The sequence below is a fragment of the Salarias fasciatus genome, chromosome 23 (assembly GCF_902148845.1).
Source record: "Salarias fasciatus chromosome 23, fSalaFa1.1, whole genome shotgun sequence".
Classification (NCBI taxonomy): Eukaryota; Metazoa; Chordata; class Actinopteri; order Blenniiformes; family Blenniidae; genus Salarias; species Salarias fasciatus.
In genome coordinates this window covers 10,827,213-10,847,943 of record NC_043766.1, presented here as the reverse complement: position 1 = coordinate 10,847,943, position 20,731 = coordinate 10,827,213, and the positions used below count along the sequence as shown (strand labels likewise).

General features: G+C 39.3%; 1 protein-coding gene across 6 annotated transcripts in view; it reads left to right on the top strand.

Moving 5' to 3' along the window:
- Window positions 1-13,244: 13,244 nt before the first annotated feature.
- Window positions 13,245-20,731, top strand: part of LOC115381497 (arf-GAP with coiled-coil, ANK repeat and PH domain-containing protein 2) — a 56,656-nt gene continuing 49,169 nt past the window's right edge. For all 6 annotated transcript variants that reach the window (XM_030082938.1, XM_030082937.1, XM_030082940.1 and 3 more), the window contains exon 1: window positions 13,245-13,662. In XM_030082938.1, coding sequence (XP_029938798.1) covers window positions 13,610-13,662 — 53 coding nt within the window. In that variant the 5' untranslated portion in view covers window positions 13,245-13,609. The remainder of the gene's footprint in view (window positions 13,663-20,731) is intronic.

The following is a 20,731-nucleotide window of genomic DNA, read 5'->3' as shown; positions in this document are numbered from 1 at the left end:
TTGCAACCGTTATGGATTCATTGTTAAGTTGCAGGCAACGCCACCAGACCAGATTACATAGAAAGAATTTAAGAATTCCAAATTTTTCAATAAGAATTTACAGTGGGCGCTAGGTGCATATAAAAATATATAGATTTCATCTGTACACATCAACCCAATGCTTTAAATCCCCTGAGATGCCATATGAGATGCCAATAATGCTGTTCCTCTTCCCACTGTCATTGCCACTGTCACCTTTCCCAAGCTTTCCAATTTGCTCCACCATGATTTTTTTCAGAGTTTGAGAAGTTGCGTCAGTTTTCTCTGCTTCTCCAGTTCCTGCAGTTCCTGTAGCTCCTGCTTCACCTCATCCTATTGGAAGCCAGCTGGGTCAGAAGTGTAAAGCCTGCGTCATTCCTCTCCAGCAGTTCCCTGCACAGCATTCATATCCCTCTATCAACGGTGCAGAGTTTCAGAACTTTACAACAGTTTTTGACTTTAATTGTGGAGGTCAAGCCAACACTTGAAGCCCCTGAGATGCCAGACGAAGTCTTTTTAATTGATGCACTGCCTGTTAGCGAGTCGGATGAATGAAAGTCATTATTTCCAATTAAACATGCCTTTACCACTTCATTCCTTTCAGCACTTGAAATTTGTTTTCTCCTTGTGGGTGAACATCTGACCAACAAACACAAAAGTTCCCACATATGTAGATGAACAAATGAGCATTGTGCTCATACTCTACACATTAGAAAAAAAATAAACCAGCAACTAAAGTGCATAACATCACAGTAAACTACAGGATTTTTTTTTTAAATGCATCAAGGATACTAGCTATATTGTGTTTAAACCAATCAAAGTGAACCTCTAGGAAGTTGTGGGAAATTTCCAAAGCATTGAAGCTGCATTGTGCCACTTCCTCCATTTCAAGCTGCTCAGGGTTTCATGTGCTCATTCCAGGTTTCAATGCTGTTCAATCCAGCCTCTGCCTGGGAGAGACTTAAGTTCCTACTGTTCTTCTGGCAGATTTAAACTATTCAATGGATCAATTAAAAAACTACATTGGAAGTTTGTTCTCAAAATACATCCAAACACACTGTTCTAATAGATTTTTTCTAGAGACTTAAAATACAGAGGGTTCGTCACACATGCTTACACCCTAGTGTAACTAGCAATCCTGTCTAACAACCCAGAAACACAGTGGTTTATCACACCTCAGGGAGGATAGCATCAGCCATACAATGGATCCTGATATTAAGACTTAATACTTTGAAAATTACTTGGAGAAAAAGGCTGCATTAATCAGTCCAAAGTCAAAAGTCAATATCTGGACAAAATAAAACATGTATTTTTGCATATTGTTTTTTTTTTTTTCAGTTTTTTTTTAATCAGCTCCCTAAACTTTGTAAAATTAAATGTTTTATATCTACCTCTTCAAACTCCCAGCATTTCCAGTCAGCATTTTATGTAATATCAAAAAACAGAGCCCAAAGTTAATTAAATGGCTTAAAGACTGTGTGTATTCTTGTCTTGTTTTTGAAATGACTTTGCGTCACTGCTTTCTTCAGAACCAGCATGAAGAATGGCATTACAAGGTCCAACAGGACCAACTGCACCATCACCACAAAGCCTCCAAAGTAGATGGGTGCGAACCAGGCCAAGTAGCTTAAACAGCCATTACCGTCAGGATGACAATCCCTCATTTTGTCCTTAAAAGACACAAAGTATGTGGTTAATCCACTCTTTGACAAATTAAGTCACTGAAAATAACTGTCAGTGGGGCATCTGCAGTTCTGCACGCTGATAGGATAAACTTTACAAGAATGGCCAGAGCAGACTCTGCTCAGTAGACCGAGGACTTTTGTGGAGGACCAGGATACGAGGACCAGGGGACAGTTGCGAAGATGTTTTATGACTCTGTGGTGCCATCAGTCATCTTTTACGGAGTGGTCTGCGGAGGCAGCAGCATTTCAGCTGCTGACAAAAGGAAGCTTGATCAGCTGATCAAGAAAGCCAACTCTCTCCTGTGGAGCTCTTTTGATCCAATGGAGGTGACTGATGGGAGAAAGGAGGATGTTAGCTAAACTAACAGGTTCTCTCACCCCATGACACCCTGAGGCTTCTGGGAGCTCCTACAGTTACAGACTGCGTCACCCCAGGTGTGTGAAGGAGCGTTACCGCAGGTCCTTCCTCCCTGCTGGTATCATGGTATAAGACTATACAATTCTTGTAGACCACACACACACACACACACACACACACACACACACACACACACACACACACACACACACACACATACACACACTACACTTTCACTCAGTTGACAAATAGAATACTATCATGTGCAAAAACACTCAAGGGCAGTCCTTTGTATATATATCTTTTAATTTTTAGTGGATCTCCTTTTGTATCCTTGTGTTCTTCAGCTTTTCGTATTTATACTGTGTATTTTTTATGTCTTTAATTTATTATTTATGGTTCTGTTCTCTGTTTGTCTCATTATATTGTCACTGTGCTGCTGTGACATTGTAAATTCCCTCCTGAGGGACTAATAAAGGATTTTCAACTTTGTGACTTTTGGTGTGCGCACTTGCAGCATGATGCTCCACTTGTTCCGGGTGCATATTCTGTATAATGTCAGCAGCACAGTCATCCCAAAATGCTAACCTATAGATATAGACATTAAAATGGACATGCCAGGTTGAGTTCTGATGAGCCCAAAGACAAAGAATTAACAGTGTAAAAGCATCTGAATAACTTCACACATCCTTGCCTAAAGTCTGCCATCAGTCTGACAAGAGAAGAAGCAGAAGGATGACCATGTTATGATTTTGAAGTATCTTCTTCATAGGGAATCAAAATAACTCCTTTTTCAAGTCCCTTCTAGAATTAAAAACTAAAGTTTGCAAGCAAGTCTCAACTGATCACACAACTATCACGTGACAATGTAAGGAGTAACACTGAAATGAGCTCTTATCTAACAAGAGGAGAAGTGGACACAGGTCCTCAAATTGTTGGTTGAAGTGGTAAATACTCGTAAGTTAATCTTCTATTAACAGGAACCCTCTTAAATCCCGAGGACAGACTGGAAACTAGAGCAGCAGCTCCCCGGGTGCTGCACTGTGGCAGCCTACCATTCCTAAAATAGGATGGGTTAAATGAAGAAAAAGTGATATGGAATATTTTTGACTTCAAGATACTGTATGGAGGTCAGACTGCACTGAGTCATGAACTTTAACCCATGAAAAAACAGATAACATTCTCATCATTATTATCTCTAGAACTTAGGTTGGCTGAAATTGTTGGAGATTTAGCTTGGGTTCTATTTGGAGGGGCAGCCTTGCTCCCAGTCAGCTGATTGAAAGAGATTGCAAGAAAGAAAGAAAGAAAGAAGAAATTGCCCACAAGGGACCAATGAGGGATACAAAATGAAAAAATTAATTCATAAATGTGCTGGGGGTTTTTTTAAAGGGATGTTTGTCCAGTTAAAGTGTGTATCTTTTAAAGGTTTATTATGATAAGATGTAAAACATGCAAATGGAGGAAGAATCACATTTAAAGTTTGGTTTGTTGAAGGTGAAGTCCTTACTTTTTTTGAAAGACATAATTGTAATTGTAAGCAACAGTCTGTACTGCAGAGCAGATTTTCAGCTTTAGTGAGGTAAATTCAAGGTAAACTTAGGGTTTTCAATGTTTCTACATTGGTTCACTTTTTATTGAAGTATATTTCCATGGCAACTTACACTGAATAACCTACTCAGAGAAGAGCGCAACAAATACGAAAAGCCATCACCCAACCAATCAGCTGTCTTGGAAAACACCCTGCTATTTTCTTCTCAGTGTACAAATAATGAGAGGAGCACATAAGAAAGGGAAAAATAATATAGATTATTGCCTACAACTGGTGAAGAAATGACATTGTCATTGTTTTCAACTTGAAAATTATTTTGAAAATTAATTTACCCTTATCTGTGACATGGCTGAACTAATAAAATGTAAAAATATTGTTTCAAATGCTAACACTGGATTAACTACAAGATCTCTGAAGAAGAAGAAGAAGAAGAAGAAGAAGAAGAAGAAGAAGAAGAAGAAGAAGAAGAAGAAGTAGAAGAAGAAGAAGAACTCAGCAAACTAAATTTATGTGTCTGAAAGACTGTACATGCTCTCCACTCCCACCTTTATGTAAAGGAACTGTCCATGGTGCTGAAACAACATAAAGGCACATACTGTATATACATATTACTCAGTACATTTTTTTGGTTAAGGTTTAATGAATAGACAATGGTCAAGAGGGGTCAAAAAGCAATTTATCTCACTGTGGCCCTGTCTCTGTGTGCATCATGTATATTTACATATCATCATAAACATACTGACTGCTGTGATGCTTCATTTGCCTCATGGTCGGAATCACCTGTCCATCCATCAATCCCTTCATCTTCTTTACTGCTTTATTTAATCAGTTGTGGTGTGCTGGAGCAAATCTCATCTGACTGCAGATTAAGGCAGGATGGTCCCTCCAGTTTACACAACAACATGTGGGTGTTTAAGGACAACAATCATTTGAGTTGTTGCAGCTGCAGCAATGTTGCTTCTTGCCCAGACCATTCCCTTGTACACTTATTATTTATGGTAAAATATAATGGTCTACGTTTTCTTATACAAGTATGCATCTCTGTTTGATTTTCCCATATCTGGAGTGGTCATTTTGTCATGTGCCGATGAGGGAAGGAGGACCCAAGGTGAGAGACACCACGGAAGAGGCTGGGAAATTTCAATTTATTGTCAATAACAGTAACCAAAAGGTCAAAACCCAAAAGTCCACAACCCAAAAAATTAAGTCCACAATGAGCACTGGTAAGCTGCAACACAGAAACTAAGTACAAAAACACAGGAGCTGCAACACCAGAGGGCAGAGATGTGCTCATGCTGAGACACAGGAACACTTGAACACTGAGGCAGGGACACGGACACACAGATAACACAGTATGAGCACAGAAACACAGACTGAATGCAGAAAACACAGATGAACCAAAACCATACAACAGAAGGACAGCCTCTTATAAACCCAAAGTACCAGATGACTGCACTCACACCTTCAGGCATAGGTGAAACACATCAGGGAAGGAACAGCAATCAAATATAAGGGGGGAGGGGGAGCTACAGAGCCTGAAATGAGAGATGAAGTCAGAACACCGCCAACACACACAGGACAAGACATGAACCATGACAAATACTTTATGTAGCAAATCCAGCAATCCTGATGGGAAAATCCCAAGTTCATTTACTCTATTGATGACCACATTTGTAGTACTGTAACAGTTTTGTAAATTCAGTGTTGAAGTTCTCAACTTTTTAGACTAGAAAACTGTGCTGTTGTTCTTACGGGCCTGTACAACACATCCTTGTTTTGCAGCCATGGAGTGCTTTATCAAAGTATTACCACTGTCAAATGTGCAAAAGTAGCATTTTAATCTTGATTTGCTCACGCAAAATAATCTTAATATCATTTCCAGCCACATGGTCAATGTTTGTTTTTAACCAGATAGTTAAAACATTTTGATTTGCTTGACCGTCTGAATCCCTGCCCTCAATCTGTCTGTTTGTCCTATCCTTTTATCCTCTCACCCAAAACGGAAGAGCAGAAAGCCGCCACCTCTGAACTTGGTTCTGCAAAGATTTCTTCCTTTTGAGAGGGAGTTTTTCCTTTCCTTAGTCATCAATGCTTGCTCATGAGGAAATGTTGGGTTTCTCTGTAAAAGTGCCTAGAAATGACTGTGTTGTACCTGGCACAATAGTCCCCTCATCACTAACTACCTCCTGTACCTATTTCACATTTTTTCTTACCACTGGACTCTGAGGGTCCTCCACTTGTTTCCTGTCTGAGCCTCTGAAAAGACTCACAGAAAGCCTCCACTATCACACGAATAAACATGTCGAGGAGGAAGACGCTCAGAACCATAAAAGAAAAAAGAATGATTGTAGTTTTTGCAGATTGCAAAACAAAAAAGAAAAAACAAAGTCTAGGGAATACCTCCCCTTAGCTGCTCAGTGATATGTCTTTTATTTACCGTGAGTTATTTAGTAAAGCTTCCTATTCGTCCACTCCTACAGCAAGCAGGACATCATACATGAGAAACCAGCCATCCTAGGATTGCATAACAAATACAGACATCTTACCCTGAGAGGGAAAGGTGTCTTCACCTGCACAGCAGTGGAACTTCAATATTGAACAGCTGCAGCATTTCTGTGAGAAAAACTGTTTAATTTTAGCATGCTCTTTCTGTTATCCCAAACATAAGCATAATCTGTCTGTTTATGCGTGTGTTTGTGTAGCACTAAAATAGAGACAAAGCAAAACTGAATACATTAGAATAAATCAGGCTTGAGAACAGTAGAATGCTAACATTAAAAAAATCTGTATTATATATTGCTGAGCATATGGCAGAAGCAACAGCTTAAAGTGGTTAGGGCCGACTCAGTGTCCAGGTAATGGCTGAGGACGTGTTCTTCTTAATCTTGACCCTCTGTGGCCTGCAGGTGAGGAAATCCCAGACCTACCTGCAAAGAGATGAGGTTCTCAAGGAGTTCTTGCCCTCGGGGTGAGAGAGGGCTTGATGGGTCACAACTAAAATTGGCATTAGCTGTGCACCGGTTCCACCTGTATGTACACTGGTGAGAGTATTTAACCACATCGATGACCTGCTTCCAGTGCTAGTGTGGCTTATAGCAATTGGCCGAGGTCTAGGTCTAGTTGCTTGCCATTCGTTGGTATTGCTCATTTGAGACTAATTGAGTCATTCCTTCACAAAGTGGATTTGACTCTCTGGGGTGCCATTAAATGGGCACCTCCTGAAGTCTTGAGGTGACAAGCACCTAGAACTCTCCAGCTTTCTGCTGTGCATTACACCTGTGACCCCCTTTTTTTCTCACTTGGTCCTGACTTCATGTATTTCAAGACATTTTGTCTTCTTGTAGGTCTTTTCTGCAGTGACACTTTACTTCCACTGCCTTTTGTTTGGGTGAACTGCCTCTTTGTCTGTAAGACATTCCTCCCTGTTCCAGTTGTGGCTGTCCTGTTGAGGCTCCTTAATTCTGCTTCTCCTTCATTTATTTTTGTGAATGTAGCCTTGACCAAGGGAAGTTGATACCATCAGGTGGTGTCCACTGATCATCTGGGGCCTTCATCACGTCACATCATGGGTTTGTATATGTCAACATATCATTACATCAATGTATAGATCATATGTGATGCACAAATGCATTTAACCAGCATTGAGGCAAGGGGTGGCTTCTTGGTGAGTGAATTTATTAATTTAACTGTTCTGATAGTGATCCCTGTGATGTGCATTGGGAATGCGTGCCCCCAAACACTATTTCTTCTTCATTGCAACCATTTCTTGTCAGTTGTTAAAGTTAGTGACTTTCTGTTTTTGCTGGTTAAGTTACAACTTCAAATCTTTCTAACAAGCCTCTAGCTGTCTGTGTGTGCAAAGTACTCATGTTAAGATGCTGATCCATGAGCTCCACAGGGCACGAGTTTTCAAAAGGCAGGTTAGGAGTTTCAGTTTGTTAATTTTATCCTGTGTTTGGACCACACAGTTTTGTTGCAAAATAAAGGTGAGACTGATGAAGACATTTCAGACTTCACGCACAGGGTTATTAAGTGAGCTCTTAGGTCCAACCATGCAAAGCCTCTGCTTCTTTCTTGGTGAAATTGCTAATTGAATATTTTTAATTAAAGCAAACTGGACATATGTGGCGTTTGCACCTGCTGTGATGCTTCATGGTCAGAGTTTCAATACAATTTCACTATATTCTACCAGTAGATTATGTGTGTAAGCATGGTCAGAGTTGTACTTATACTCACACATATTTAAAAGCATCAGCAGAAGTTGATAAATTCCATATTTTGCTGGTAAGGGTTCTCACACACTCATTACACACATGTGCGCACATTAGTCCCCTGGTGTTTTGATCCTGCACCCCACCAGTGGTGGGTCGGCAGGAGTAGTCAGATTACTGCCTCTCTCCTCCTCCTGACTTCCAGCTCAGCTCCTGTTTCATGTTCCATAACAAACAAGAGAGTATGGGCCACCGCTCCGTTTGTCTCTTTTATATCCAGAGTCCAACCGACTGGCCTCATTTCTCACTTTAACTCCAATCCTGCCGCCGCTAGGGGGCACACCAACACCATCAAATTAATTTACACAGAATTTACACACCTACTTAAAATACAATCAATACAATACTAAAATAATAACGAATACATCACATACATTTTTTTTTAATTCAGTGTCTCTACTGCTACTGTTGAAACAAAAATGTCGATAACTAAGAACATTCCTGTAGAATATCATGACAAGAGCATTGTGTAGTAGCTTAGATCTATATACTTGTGCAACAATAAGATATTTGAAGAATTATAGCAGTAAAATATCAATAAAATAGATAAATGCAGTATACTTTCTGCTTGAAATAGCACTTGACAAATAATTTAAAATTGTGGCAACTTGAAAGTAGTTGTGTTGTAAAATGAAAAAGGATTGTATTTGTTTCACAATGTTCAATAAGAAGACGAAGAAGAAGAAGAAGAAGAAGAAGAAGAAGAAGAAGAAGAAGAAGAAGCAGATGATGAAGCTGATTCTGAATATGTTCAACAGAGCATATACCTTCTGCTGTATTTCTAATTTAATGTAATTTAGATAAACTTTGGAGTCCCACCATGAAACACTGACATGCTATAAACTTCAAAATAAGTCATAGCCTTCAATACTTTACTTGCTGGAAGGCTCATCCTTCTCAAATGGATCTATCTACTCCCTCCTTACTCACAACAGGACATTTTATTCTGCATCAATGCTTAAACCTTCAAGGCTCCTTGAAAACCTTAAACAAAACTTGGCAACCTTTGATTGACCTAATCTATTTACTCAGCATTGCTAAAGAATCTGATAACTAACTTTGGAATACTTGAAATATTATAAGCATATTAACCCAATTTGTGAGTGTGTTTGTGTGTGGTGTGCATATATAAAGTTTGTCTTTCAGATAGGGATAGGGGTGATTTGGGAGACTTTTTTTGTCTCTCTTTCTCCATTTTTTTTTAATGCTAAATGTATACCCGCATTGATTGTTATACCTCCCCGCAACACACACACACACACACACACACACACACACACACACACACACACACACACACACACACACACACACACACACACACACACACACACACACACACACACACTGGATTTTCCCCTATCTACCACTGGAGGGAGCTCGCATACTATCATAGTTACGAGATATAACAGTATAGGTTTTAAATTAATTGACCTCTCGGGACAACAAAGGGAAGCTCACATGTGTGGCTCTATTGCAGTTTCATTCCGTAAAGCAATCAGCATCGTTTCTGTCAAATGTAATCATAAACCAAATTAAAAGCCTATTTTCAACATTACACAAGTATTTAATGACTATTGAACAATAGATGCATTTTAGAAAAAAAGCATTTATAATATTAGTTTTATATTTAAAAAAAAATAGAGATATAAATACCACGCAAAAACTCTGTCGTATTGGATGTGAGTGAAGATAATTGTTGTTGGTCAAAGATGTGAAATTCACTCATGTGAGGAAAATTAAAATCTGAGTCTTGAAGTACACCCTTGAAGTCTGTATTTAAATTTGACATGAGTTGTAGTTTTCTTGTTGTCAGGGATCCCTGAAATCTTTGTTCATAGTTCTAGCATATAGTGGTCAACACTTTCATTGCAGTAAGATCAACAGTTAAAGTATATACTCAGCCTTTTCTATATGGAGTTTTTATGTTCTTGGGTTTTCTCTGAATACCACAGTTTCTTCCCACAGTCCAGAAAAGGAATAGAACAGAAATTCCTTATTAATCTAAGAGGGTATGTCTTTTAACCTATTAACATGTAAGGTTAAAGGTGCATTAAAGTTGCATTAAGGAGTTTTTCAACTTTAAAAATACTTATTTTCCACCATAAATATGTTACAAATATTCAATGGTGTGTACAATGTGCCCTGATATATTCATTGTAAGTACCGCTAACAGCGTTAAATTGTCACTTGAAAGTTGGAGTGCCGGTCCGGCACCAGAATTTTTTGGGGGAGAATTTGAGAGAATGTGACATAATGCGCGCTCCTGCTGGCCTGATTTCCTTAAGTTTCGCTTTGTCCGCCATTACTCCGCCAGATGCTTAGTGAGCAACAACCGAGCAGGATCTTCCAGAAAGTAAGAAAAGACTGGCTTCTTGCACTGCCACGACTCCAGCGCAGACTCCACCAGGCAAAAGAAACGCAAATTTTACTCGAGTGCTACTTAAAGCGCGAATATAAAACTTATCTGTTGAATGAAATTGTGTGTGAATTCTTTCCTCAAGTGATGTGTTTTCTATACAGTACACCTACAAAAAGTAAATTTGCTTCAAAATCATGTCACAGCTGTCGCAAAAAGTATTGTGTGGTGAAAATTTCAGGGAATTAACTGCAATGTGATGAGTTGTTTAAAGCACTAAACACAAAGTTGATTTAACTTAAAATGTAAAACATTTGTTTTATTGAGGGTCTTCATATTTTGTTTAAACACAAATGCTTCAACTTGGATTGAAATGAGCTGACACAGACACACTTTTCAAGTCAAGGAGTGAAGATTTAATGTAGCAAAAGATATAAATGCAAACACAATTTAAAGAATTATCACTCAATGAAAAACTTCAGGATCAATTATCACAGCGATAACAGCAGTTTACCACCAGGTGGCGTAGTCCTTTGCACACCTGTTCAAAAACAGGATACGATTGGAGAATGTGCCTGCGGTTGTCTCTCCTGCCAAGAATCAACTCTTCAGCAAAATCTGCAGTTTTTGCAATTTCTCAGTGTTGATTCTTTTTGAATTGCGTGTAAAGTTGTGTATTTGTTTTTCTCATTCATGTTGTCTACATTTAGGGAATTTTCTTCCAAACGATAGAGATAGGCGGAAATATTCTTTATTGTAGTCCAAGTATAAAAATCAGCTGACCAGGAAGTTTCTGGTAACCAAATCAAAGATCCTCTATGCATAAACAGATATATCACTCTGACCCTGTTTTCCTTCTACACTGCCATTTGACCAGTAAATCAGTGGTCCCCACTGTGAAACTTGGCAATCCGGTCCTCCACCACACCTGGTGTAATAAAATGGTTTAAGAACTTCATAACACACATAATGTGAAATACAGTTTATTTTGCTATGTTCTGTAAGAATGGGTTTGTTTTCTCAGAGGATAAAAACTCTTTGGGTTTGCACATTGCCTCCAGGTGTTTGGTGGTCTGGTGCCACTTTAACTTGAACAGTTTCATACTTTAATTTGCCAGTTTTCTCACTGCAAAATTCATGTACAACACAACAGCAAAGAGCCATAACACAACAGCAAAAACCATAACACAAGAGTGAAGGTCACAATGTAACTGTGCAGCAGTTCGAACAACAGGCTTTATTTCCAGAAGACAACATTTTTCTCATGGACTCTTTTGATTATGGGAGTTTGATGAAATGTCAGTGAAATGCCACTGCTTGATGATTGTGATTAATTTCATTATGTGTTTTCAGAAATCAGTAATGTTGGTCAAGGTGATGAAAGTTGAAAGTGTCATTAAGTTATGTACTCTGCTGCCCTTAGTGATTGGAGATTGGTACCATAGATTGGTTCTGTCAGAAATATTGTCCCCCGGAAACTAAGCCTGTTCTGCTGACTTAAGTTGTGTTTTTTCCTGTTGTGTTTTGGCCTTTACATTGTGTTGTGGAATTTGCACTTGTGTGTGGGTTTTTTGCTGTTGCGTTGAGGATTTAGCTATTGCCTTGTGACGTTGACCATATTTTTGTGATATAAATTAAATAAATGCTGATTCGTGTATTCTTAAGGTGTATAAACATGTTTTACCCCTTAAACAATAATTGTTTGATTGATCGATGACACCCCCCTGAATTTTTGGCGCCCCCTATGGGAGTCATCCCACGCTGCTTGGGAATCACTGCTTCAAGTTGTTTATTTCGGAGCCTTCCACTCAGGCGTTATTGATTTTTTTTTTTTTTTTTAATAATTTTTTTCCTAAGGTCAGTGATTTCTGGTCTGATAGTCTGATAGTCCTGATAGGCTGCATGCTGAGCCCTCTGCTTTATTCCTTCTACACATCGGACTGTACCTCTGCACACCCCAGTAACACCATCATTAAGTTCGCCGACGACACCACAGTAGTGGGGCTCATCTCTGGGGGGGATGAGTCTGCATACAGGGCTGAGGTGGAGCAGCTGACTGGGTGGTGTAGAGAAAACAACCTGCTCCTCAACACAGAAAAAACCAAGGGGTTGATCATTGATTTTCGAAGGACTAAAACAGACATCCCACCCCTTCTCATCAACGGGGACTGTGTGGAGAGGGTAGAGGACTTCCGCTTTCTGGGAGTCCACTTAGAGAAAGACCTGACCTGGACTATGAACACCTCTGAGCTTCTGAAGAAGGCCCAGCAGAGACTGCACTTCCTGAGGGTGTTCAGGAAGAACAACATTCCCCAGAGACTGCTGGTGCCCTTCTACAGGAGTACCATTGAGAGCATCCTGGGGTACTGCCTGTGTGTGTGGTACACCGGCTGCACAGTGGCCCAGAGGACGTCTCTGCAAAGGACCATTAACATGGCCCAAAAGATGTCCTCACACTGGAGGAACTGCATCACTCCCGCTGCCTCCGAAAGGTGAGGAAAATAACCCAGGACCCCTCTCACCCCAGTCTTCACATGTTGAGTGTATTACCGTCAGGCAGGTGGTACAGGTCCATTACTGCAAGAAAAAATCGGTTCAGGGACAGTTTCTATCCTACAGCAGTTAGGATCCTGAACAAAGGCTAAATGGAAGGATAATGCACTCAAACGATGGCAGTTTTTCTGCACCTGCACTGATATGTTATTTTATTTGCATTTTATGCATTTTATTTATTTATATATATTTATGTGGATCTTTTTTATCTACTTCATTCTTATGTCAGTTATTTATGTCTGTCTTTGCACTGACTGAAGGGCTTCGTAATTTCGTTGTACTTGTTAGAATGACAAATAAAGTTCTATTCTGTTCTATTTATCTCAGTTTTTCGTGCTGGATTGCGGGTGACTGAACAGTTTTTGTCAATGACAGCTGAGGCAATGCGCATGCGCAGCCCTCCCTCTCCAGCTCTAGACGATCTGTGTGTGTGCGGGGCTGCTGTAGTGTGTAGTCTTTGCGTGTGAGAAAAGCTCCTCTCCCACTGGATGATATGACCGAACTACACCAGACGACACTTTCCTTTCCCAGCTCCGACTCGGTCGCGTTGCGAACAGTTTGGTGATAGTGTTTTTTTTTTTTTTTTTTTTTTATCCTGTTCCGGCAGCGCCGCGGCTCCAGCACACGGCGGTTAAAGCTGCTGGCCTCTGGGGCTAGCTGGCTAGCAGAGCGGTGACAGAGAGGAGAGGAGCCAGCTGGTCGGACAGAGGAACAGTAAGGTTAGCAAACAAGCTAATCAGCCGTAGAGACTGAGCCTGGATTACTGTGTTTAATCAAAGAAGGTCTGCGGCTTTTCCCTCACTGCGGAGCGACATGAAGATCACCGTGGATTTCGAGGAATGTTTGAAGGACTCCCCGCGGTTCAGGTGAGCCCTGACAGCCAAGCTTTTGTCTTTTCCTGTACTGATTAATTTATTACACACACCGAGAAAAAAGTACTCTGCTAGCTGCTGGCTAACACGTCAATCGACAGTAAGCAGCGAGCTGTTTGCTGCCAGCCACTTTTCTATTTTTGTCCCTTAAGAAAGCTGGGGCCAGCCGGGGCAGTCTGCTGGTGGGGCAGGGAAACCAAGCACAAACTCACCGAGCTCCGAGGCACTCACCGAGCTGCTCTTTCGGACCAATTTCTCCTCATAAATAATGAAAAGGGGGGCTCATTAAATATGAACACAGGGAATGACGGTGTGTGCCAGTAGCCTTTACTTTCCTGACACGGTATGGTTTTGTATTGGTAACAGCACAACTAGAAATAAACTGAATATCCATAAATGCAGATCCAGCTTCCTTTAATTTCCTCATTGAATCTAATGATTAACTGACCTGATTAGTTATTTGTAACAACTGCCGAATCAGTTTTGATGTAAACGTAGAATTAACATCAGACTTGATTAAATATATTATTTAGAAATGCTTTAAAAAAATTCACTGACCTATTTGCTACAATATATAGAATAAAACGAACAAGCCTTTAGATTGCTTCAGTTTGTAGACAGTAACTTCCCCAGTTCGAATTAAATTCTGGAAAGAATAAAATAATCTCTCTATTGAACACCTTTCTTCTGATGCTTTGGCATCAACCAGATTCACCAGTCCATCTCCAAAGATGATTTAGTTCCAAAGGATCCGGTTTTCTACCATGAAATTCTTAATGAATCCAAAATTATTCACCGTAAAGAAGCTGACTTGACAACGTATAATCTGTATCTATTTTACCTGCCTCACATACCTGTCTGGATTGATGAATATGAGAGAGACAGACATATGATCAGATAAATTGAGTGGAGGTCCACCATGCCTGCTCTTATCACAGGTAGAAGAAACCCCTGCCTCTAGGCAATACCTTTAACAGGTCACAAGTCTAATTGGTTTTTATCTGATGGTCTTCCTGTCCCGGGTTTCCCTGCTTATGCATAATGTTAGCCTGGAGTGGCTCACTTGTGAACCTCCAGTGGTAAAAGCAGTATGGAAGATAAATGGATTAAATATTACACTGGATCAAGGCTGTGTTGAGCCAGTTTGTTCTCTGACCGTTAATGTCTTGTTTCTTCCAGCCAGCAGCTCACACTTATAGAAATAAGTTAATTTTATTATCAGATATCTAAACAAGTCATGAGTATTTTTTAATTTGAGAATTAAAAATTAAGGGAAGACAATTTATAATGAGAGAGAGGGAGAGAGAGAGAGCACCTTTGGGACATAATTCGCTTCACTGTACCTTACAAAGAGATTAAAGAAATACATCTAAGAGCAAATAATAGAGTTTTAAGTCCTGATTTAATATAAGTGTGTGTATCAGTTATCCTCTTATATTCAGGAAGTGTCTTCTATAGGTGAGGAGTGTAGGAATTAAAAGCTGCTTCACCTTGTTTTTGTTTGAGTCTGGGAACACTTAACTAAGCAGCCAGTACAGAGATTGAAGCTCAGGTGTGATGGGGGTTCTGGATGAGCTGCAGCTGTCTACAGAGACCTGTTAACACACGGTCACAGTAATCCAGCCGACTAAAAATAAAAACATGAACAAATTTCTCTGAATCTTGTTTGGTCGGAAATCCTTTATTTTGTTTGCTTAGATAGTAGTACTGATTTTGTTACTGTCTTGATGTGGTTGTTGAATTTCAGATCTGGGTCCATAATTACACCCAGATTTCTGGTTTGCTGGCTTCATTTGATGTCCTGAGTGACATGGAGTGAAGATGAACCTTCCTTCTTTTTGGCTAAAACCTCTATTTTTTTATGGGATAAACTGTTAGAAATTCGACACATCCACTGTACAATAATAATTGTAAAGTTGTTCAGTGTAGTAGTGCCAAAAAAAGATGCATGTAGAAATACATTAATGTATGTATGAATATTTGCACTATTTTCAACCAGCAATGCCAGTTCAGAGTTATGCAATTGGATATTCCTCTTTACAAAAATAATGTGTGGACTTTAATGAACTAATTAATTCAGTGCATTCATGCTTAAGTGATTGTCATTGAAGTTTTCAGTGCTTTTTGTTATTGAATCTAGAATTGATTATTTATAAGGCTCGACCATTGTGGGTCACACATCTTAAAACCTAACTTCTGAATGAGCTTATGGGTCTAGGTCAGGTGGTCTTTCTTCACGTGATGTATTCGCATTTGCACTGCGATTATTCATGTTGTGTCTCACCGCATCTGAATGTCCGTCATTTCTTCATTCTGTGAAACTGAAAAGTCTGGAGAAATAGGATGTTTGCTCTCAGCTTTTGTCACTTCGGATTTTTCAGTATTTTCAGAAAGCACCTCCCTCCTTCCTCCCTCAGCCCACGCACAATCTGCGGCTGCTCCTGCAACACACTCTTGTACAAAAACGAGGAACAGATGTTAGAAAGTTGTTTGCAGGAGAATAGAGTATTAAAAAAATAAAGCGTTTCCTGTAGTTTGACACTCAGAGGGTCGAACAGAGGGAATCATCCCAGCCTGTGTTCCTGGCTTGTTTAACACTGCTTTTAAATTGCTGATTAAATCTGTTGGATACTTTTATATAAATCATGCAACTATAGCTGGCATACCTCAAAATCTGAGCACAGTTTTCATGAGCTTTTCCTTTGGATTTTTGCTCTCATCACATGCACAACCACCTTTGCTTGATGGCAGAGAACAGAACACTGAGTCATTGCAGAAACCCTTAAATTGTCCAAATTAGCTGTGCAGATGTTTTGGAAAATGGAGATTTAATCTAGCAGGACACAGATAGGAGGTAAACCATATTGTTTGAAACACAGGGTTTTTACTAATGACTTTTAATCCATGCAGGATATGCTTGTCTGAATCTTCCAGTAGTCAACTTTAGAAATAAATATATGGTCCCCGTCATTTGTGCACTAGATGAATGGATAAATTCCAAAATGTAGCTAATTTATTTTGAGTAATGGCCAAATGAGAGGACTGTGGCAGTATTTTTTTTTAAAGAAATAAACTACACTGCTGATCCAGTTGTTGTGAATTCTGCCTTTACAGACTTCTCCTCAGCACTGTAGCTGTCTGTAGGTGAAATATGATTCTGCATTTTATTCTGTCTTATTTTTTTTTCAACATTTACTGTAATAGGTTGGTGAAACTATGCCTTCACTTTTTTGTTATTAGTTTGATGCTTGATTACTTTGCAGCGTAAATTCATCTTGATTCTAATTTGCGCATTAGGTTGTAAAACCAATAAATCTTTGCTAAAAAAAAACAGCAATATTTTTCTTAAGTGTGTGTATAGGGTGCCGTACAGGATTGGAACTTACTTTAACCCAATGAATTAGTTCCAAAGTTTTTGTTGCATTCAGAAATATGCTGGAACTGGTTAACTTGACTAAGTAATACATTTATCTTTACAGCATTGTTATACAAGTTTAGCAGGTTTCAAAAGACCTGGGTGAATGACTTTTATTAGCATAAATGACTGAAGAACATAATCATTTGCTCAGCTTTGTCTGTGATATTTGTTCTGATGTTCATTCTTAACTGTAAATCAGATCAACTTTACTGTCTTTTCTGAGTGTTACAAGGAAAGACAACAATTGCAGAAGACCTCTCAATTCATGAAGCCTTCTCAATCCCATCATGTGAGTTCTTAAGAGTGGCAGGCTGGCCTTCTTTTCATTGTCATAACACCTGGAGTGTTTACGATATTTTAAGGATTCAAAAACTACAAGACAGAAGACAGAAGAAAAAAAGAGCTTTGCACCCATATACTAGTTGTCATGTGATTCCTTGAACTTGTGCAGTGAAAGCAAGTCAGACATGTTTCAGATATATCGCCAAAAATCCACAGTAAGCACTCACCTATTGCCCATTTTCAGGCAATCTTGCAGGCATTGGGGGTCCTGGTTATTCAAAGGTAAATTGTTGAGATATTTTATGTGTTTTCTTCATTAAATATAAATATCTACAACACGGTATTTTCACCATATGTTGAACTCCTTTAAGCCGACCTGAATCGGACATCGTAGAATCTAGGTTTCAGTGCTTCAAATAGAACTCGTCTACTTTCTATTTAGATATGCATGAAGAAATATACAACTCCCCATGCACATCTGTAGAGCAGGTTCACTTTGTTCTTATCAAGGTTTTACATTCCTGTGGTTCTGATGATAACGGGCACAATCCAGTCTCGGTTTAATCATGTTAATATCAAACAAAGACACTTCCCATGATCCCCTGCAGCCAGAAGTTCAGCTCTGCATATTGCTCTCTTTTTTGTTTATACTTCAGTGACCTTTGTTCCCTGTAGGACTCATCTGTCAGCATTTCTCAACCTGCTGAAGGTTTCTTGCGGGGTTGTAGTTGTCAGACCCCAGTAGCAGCACCATTTTTCACCTCAACCTGTCCTTTCACACTCATCTTTACAATCCCTGACTCATTATGTTTGCCCCGAAACACACGACTGTAGAGCTGTAGAGTAGAAGGGAGAATAGATGAAAACAGATAATATACACTACTAGCTCTAACTCGCTCAACATCTGTTTCCATTTTGGTGTTTTCTTTCAACTTTGTGCCAGAGAATATAGAGCCCCCAAATGTAGAGACGGTTGTTTTTAAGTGGTAATTTGGCACAGCCGCACTTTTTTTCCCCCTTTTTTTTGCACTCATCGTCATTTCAGCAGAAAGCTGTCTTTGCACTCAGACCATTCTTTTTGCCTGGAGGAGAGATACACTGGTGCAAAAATGATGTATTTTTGGCAGTAAACCCTACTAGCCTAGTTTTCCACTTGAGAATAGACATTGGACTCGGCCTCGGGAGCTTTTCTGGCTCCTCCTCAACTATGATTGTTGAAAATTCCCTTCAGAGTGTTGTGGCTTTTCTTCCCACATGTGTAGGAACAAATGCTTTACATATTTGATTTCTTTCCATCCTGTTGGGGCCCCAATCCAATATGCCCAGTATATTTTCCATATTAAGTTGGAGACAACTTGTTTGTTGTGTAAGAAACCACAATAATGGCAGCTGATTCAAATATCTACAGAGCTAAAATGTAACAATATATTGTTTTAACAGCATTATAGTATGCCACTTGACCTACCAGATAGTGGCTGTCCAGGCATTAATCTATTCTTTTGAATAGCTGCAGTATTGCTCCTAGTTGCCTTAATCTTTATAACATAATTGTGTGCTCTCAGTTGGCTTTGCTGATTCTTAGTCTGGCTGATAGCCACTGGTTGAAAGTGTTGTGTTTCAGTTTCCCTTGAGTCATCGACAGCAGCTGCAGAGACAACAGATCACTGACAGGCCTTACTTCTGCATATCCCACAGCCTGCTGAGGAGATCTCATACTGCGATGCACACTGATTAGTTTCCCTTCAGAGTCCAGCTGGCTTGTTAGGAGGCTACACTTGTTATGGTTTAATTTAATTGAGCTGTGGTTCATTTCCTTTTAATGGTTATCAGTAAAGGCAATTAAAAGCTAATAACATGTGAGGACTAATGTCGCTCTGTGTTTTCGGGCTCCTCAACACTGTAGTAATTAAGCATGTGGCAAATAAAACACAATACTCATTTTTTTCAAGTGAACCTTTTATTCAGTCTGAGTGCTGACAGCTTGAAGAAGCTGTTTTTATTCTTTCTTTTTTCTTTTAACTGAGGCCATGAAATGGAGCTAAATTAATCAAAAGTGTGTAGAAATAAATCTATTTAGAAGAGCAGTCCTTTTTCAAGCAAAAGCTCAATATTAAAACTGCCTCTGAGAAATTTAATTTCCTTTGATTTCACATACATGCCTGCTTTTCTTTGGCCTGTCAAATTTTGAGGGAAAAGTTGTCCTGAAATATTTTACGTTTACATGTAAAATGAATTTTTTTATTTTCTTAAATGATCATCATTATCACCAAGCTTAAAATAAATTTTTCTAACTGTTACATAATATGTTTACTTTTTATAAATACCACCATTCTGTAATGTTTGAATATTTTCATGCCAGCTTACCAAGATAATGAAATGAAGGAAGAAGGTGTGTAGAAGGGCTAGTGCTGCTTTATTTATTACGTTATATTTCTGGTAGCTTATAATTAGCCTTGAATTTTGTTTTGGTGCAGTCTAAGAACATGCTGCATAGAATAAATCCAGTCCCTGACCCCTTGGATTAACTTAGCTAACACTTATGATTCTAGCATAGGAGCCATTGTATAAGCTAATGTCTGTTCAGTAGGTCCTGCACTGTGCCTGGATAATTAGACAATCACAGCTAATATCTTAAAAGTCACTGAGGAAATAGTCATACCACTTCTACAAGTGTACCAGAATGAACTGATCAATGTCATGAAAAGGGCGTAACAGAGACAAAGATTCAGTCAGCATTGTTGAAATTAAGCAACAATATTTGAGAATACTGCAGTATTGGAGTGAGGTGGAGAAACGATGGGTATAAATGTATTGTCTGACTCCACATACTTTTCATCAACCACAGAAAATTCCACGAGAACTTGATTTTCATTTTGGAACATAAATGCATCATAGCACAGAGCGGGGTGGTCGGTTGCAGCATCTTTCTCACTCACTGTGTCAAAAAACAAACAAACAAAAAAACAGCCTGAGCAACAAAATTTGCTGAATGAAAACAGACAATGATAAAACGGTAACAAATGCAGAACAGTCAGCGCAAATGCCGAAATCAAACCCCAGGTACCATGTCCAATAATCCTTTGTGCCCATTCTTCCCAAGCTGAAGCTACAGTATTCATGCCAGTTCTTATGTTATTATGGAAACCGTGTCCTGCGGTGTTGATAATTTCATCAGTCTCCTTGACGGAAGAAACAATCAGATAATGATTCCATTTCATTTCAAGGTGGGGAAGTGGACGAGAAGCGCCATTTTAGGACGTGTGTGACACTGTTTGGGAAACCTGTTGCTCTTATTGGACTGCAAATGTTGAATTGATTGGTTGTTTTTTGTGGAGTAACTCCTGTTTCTTTGAACATGATTCA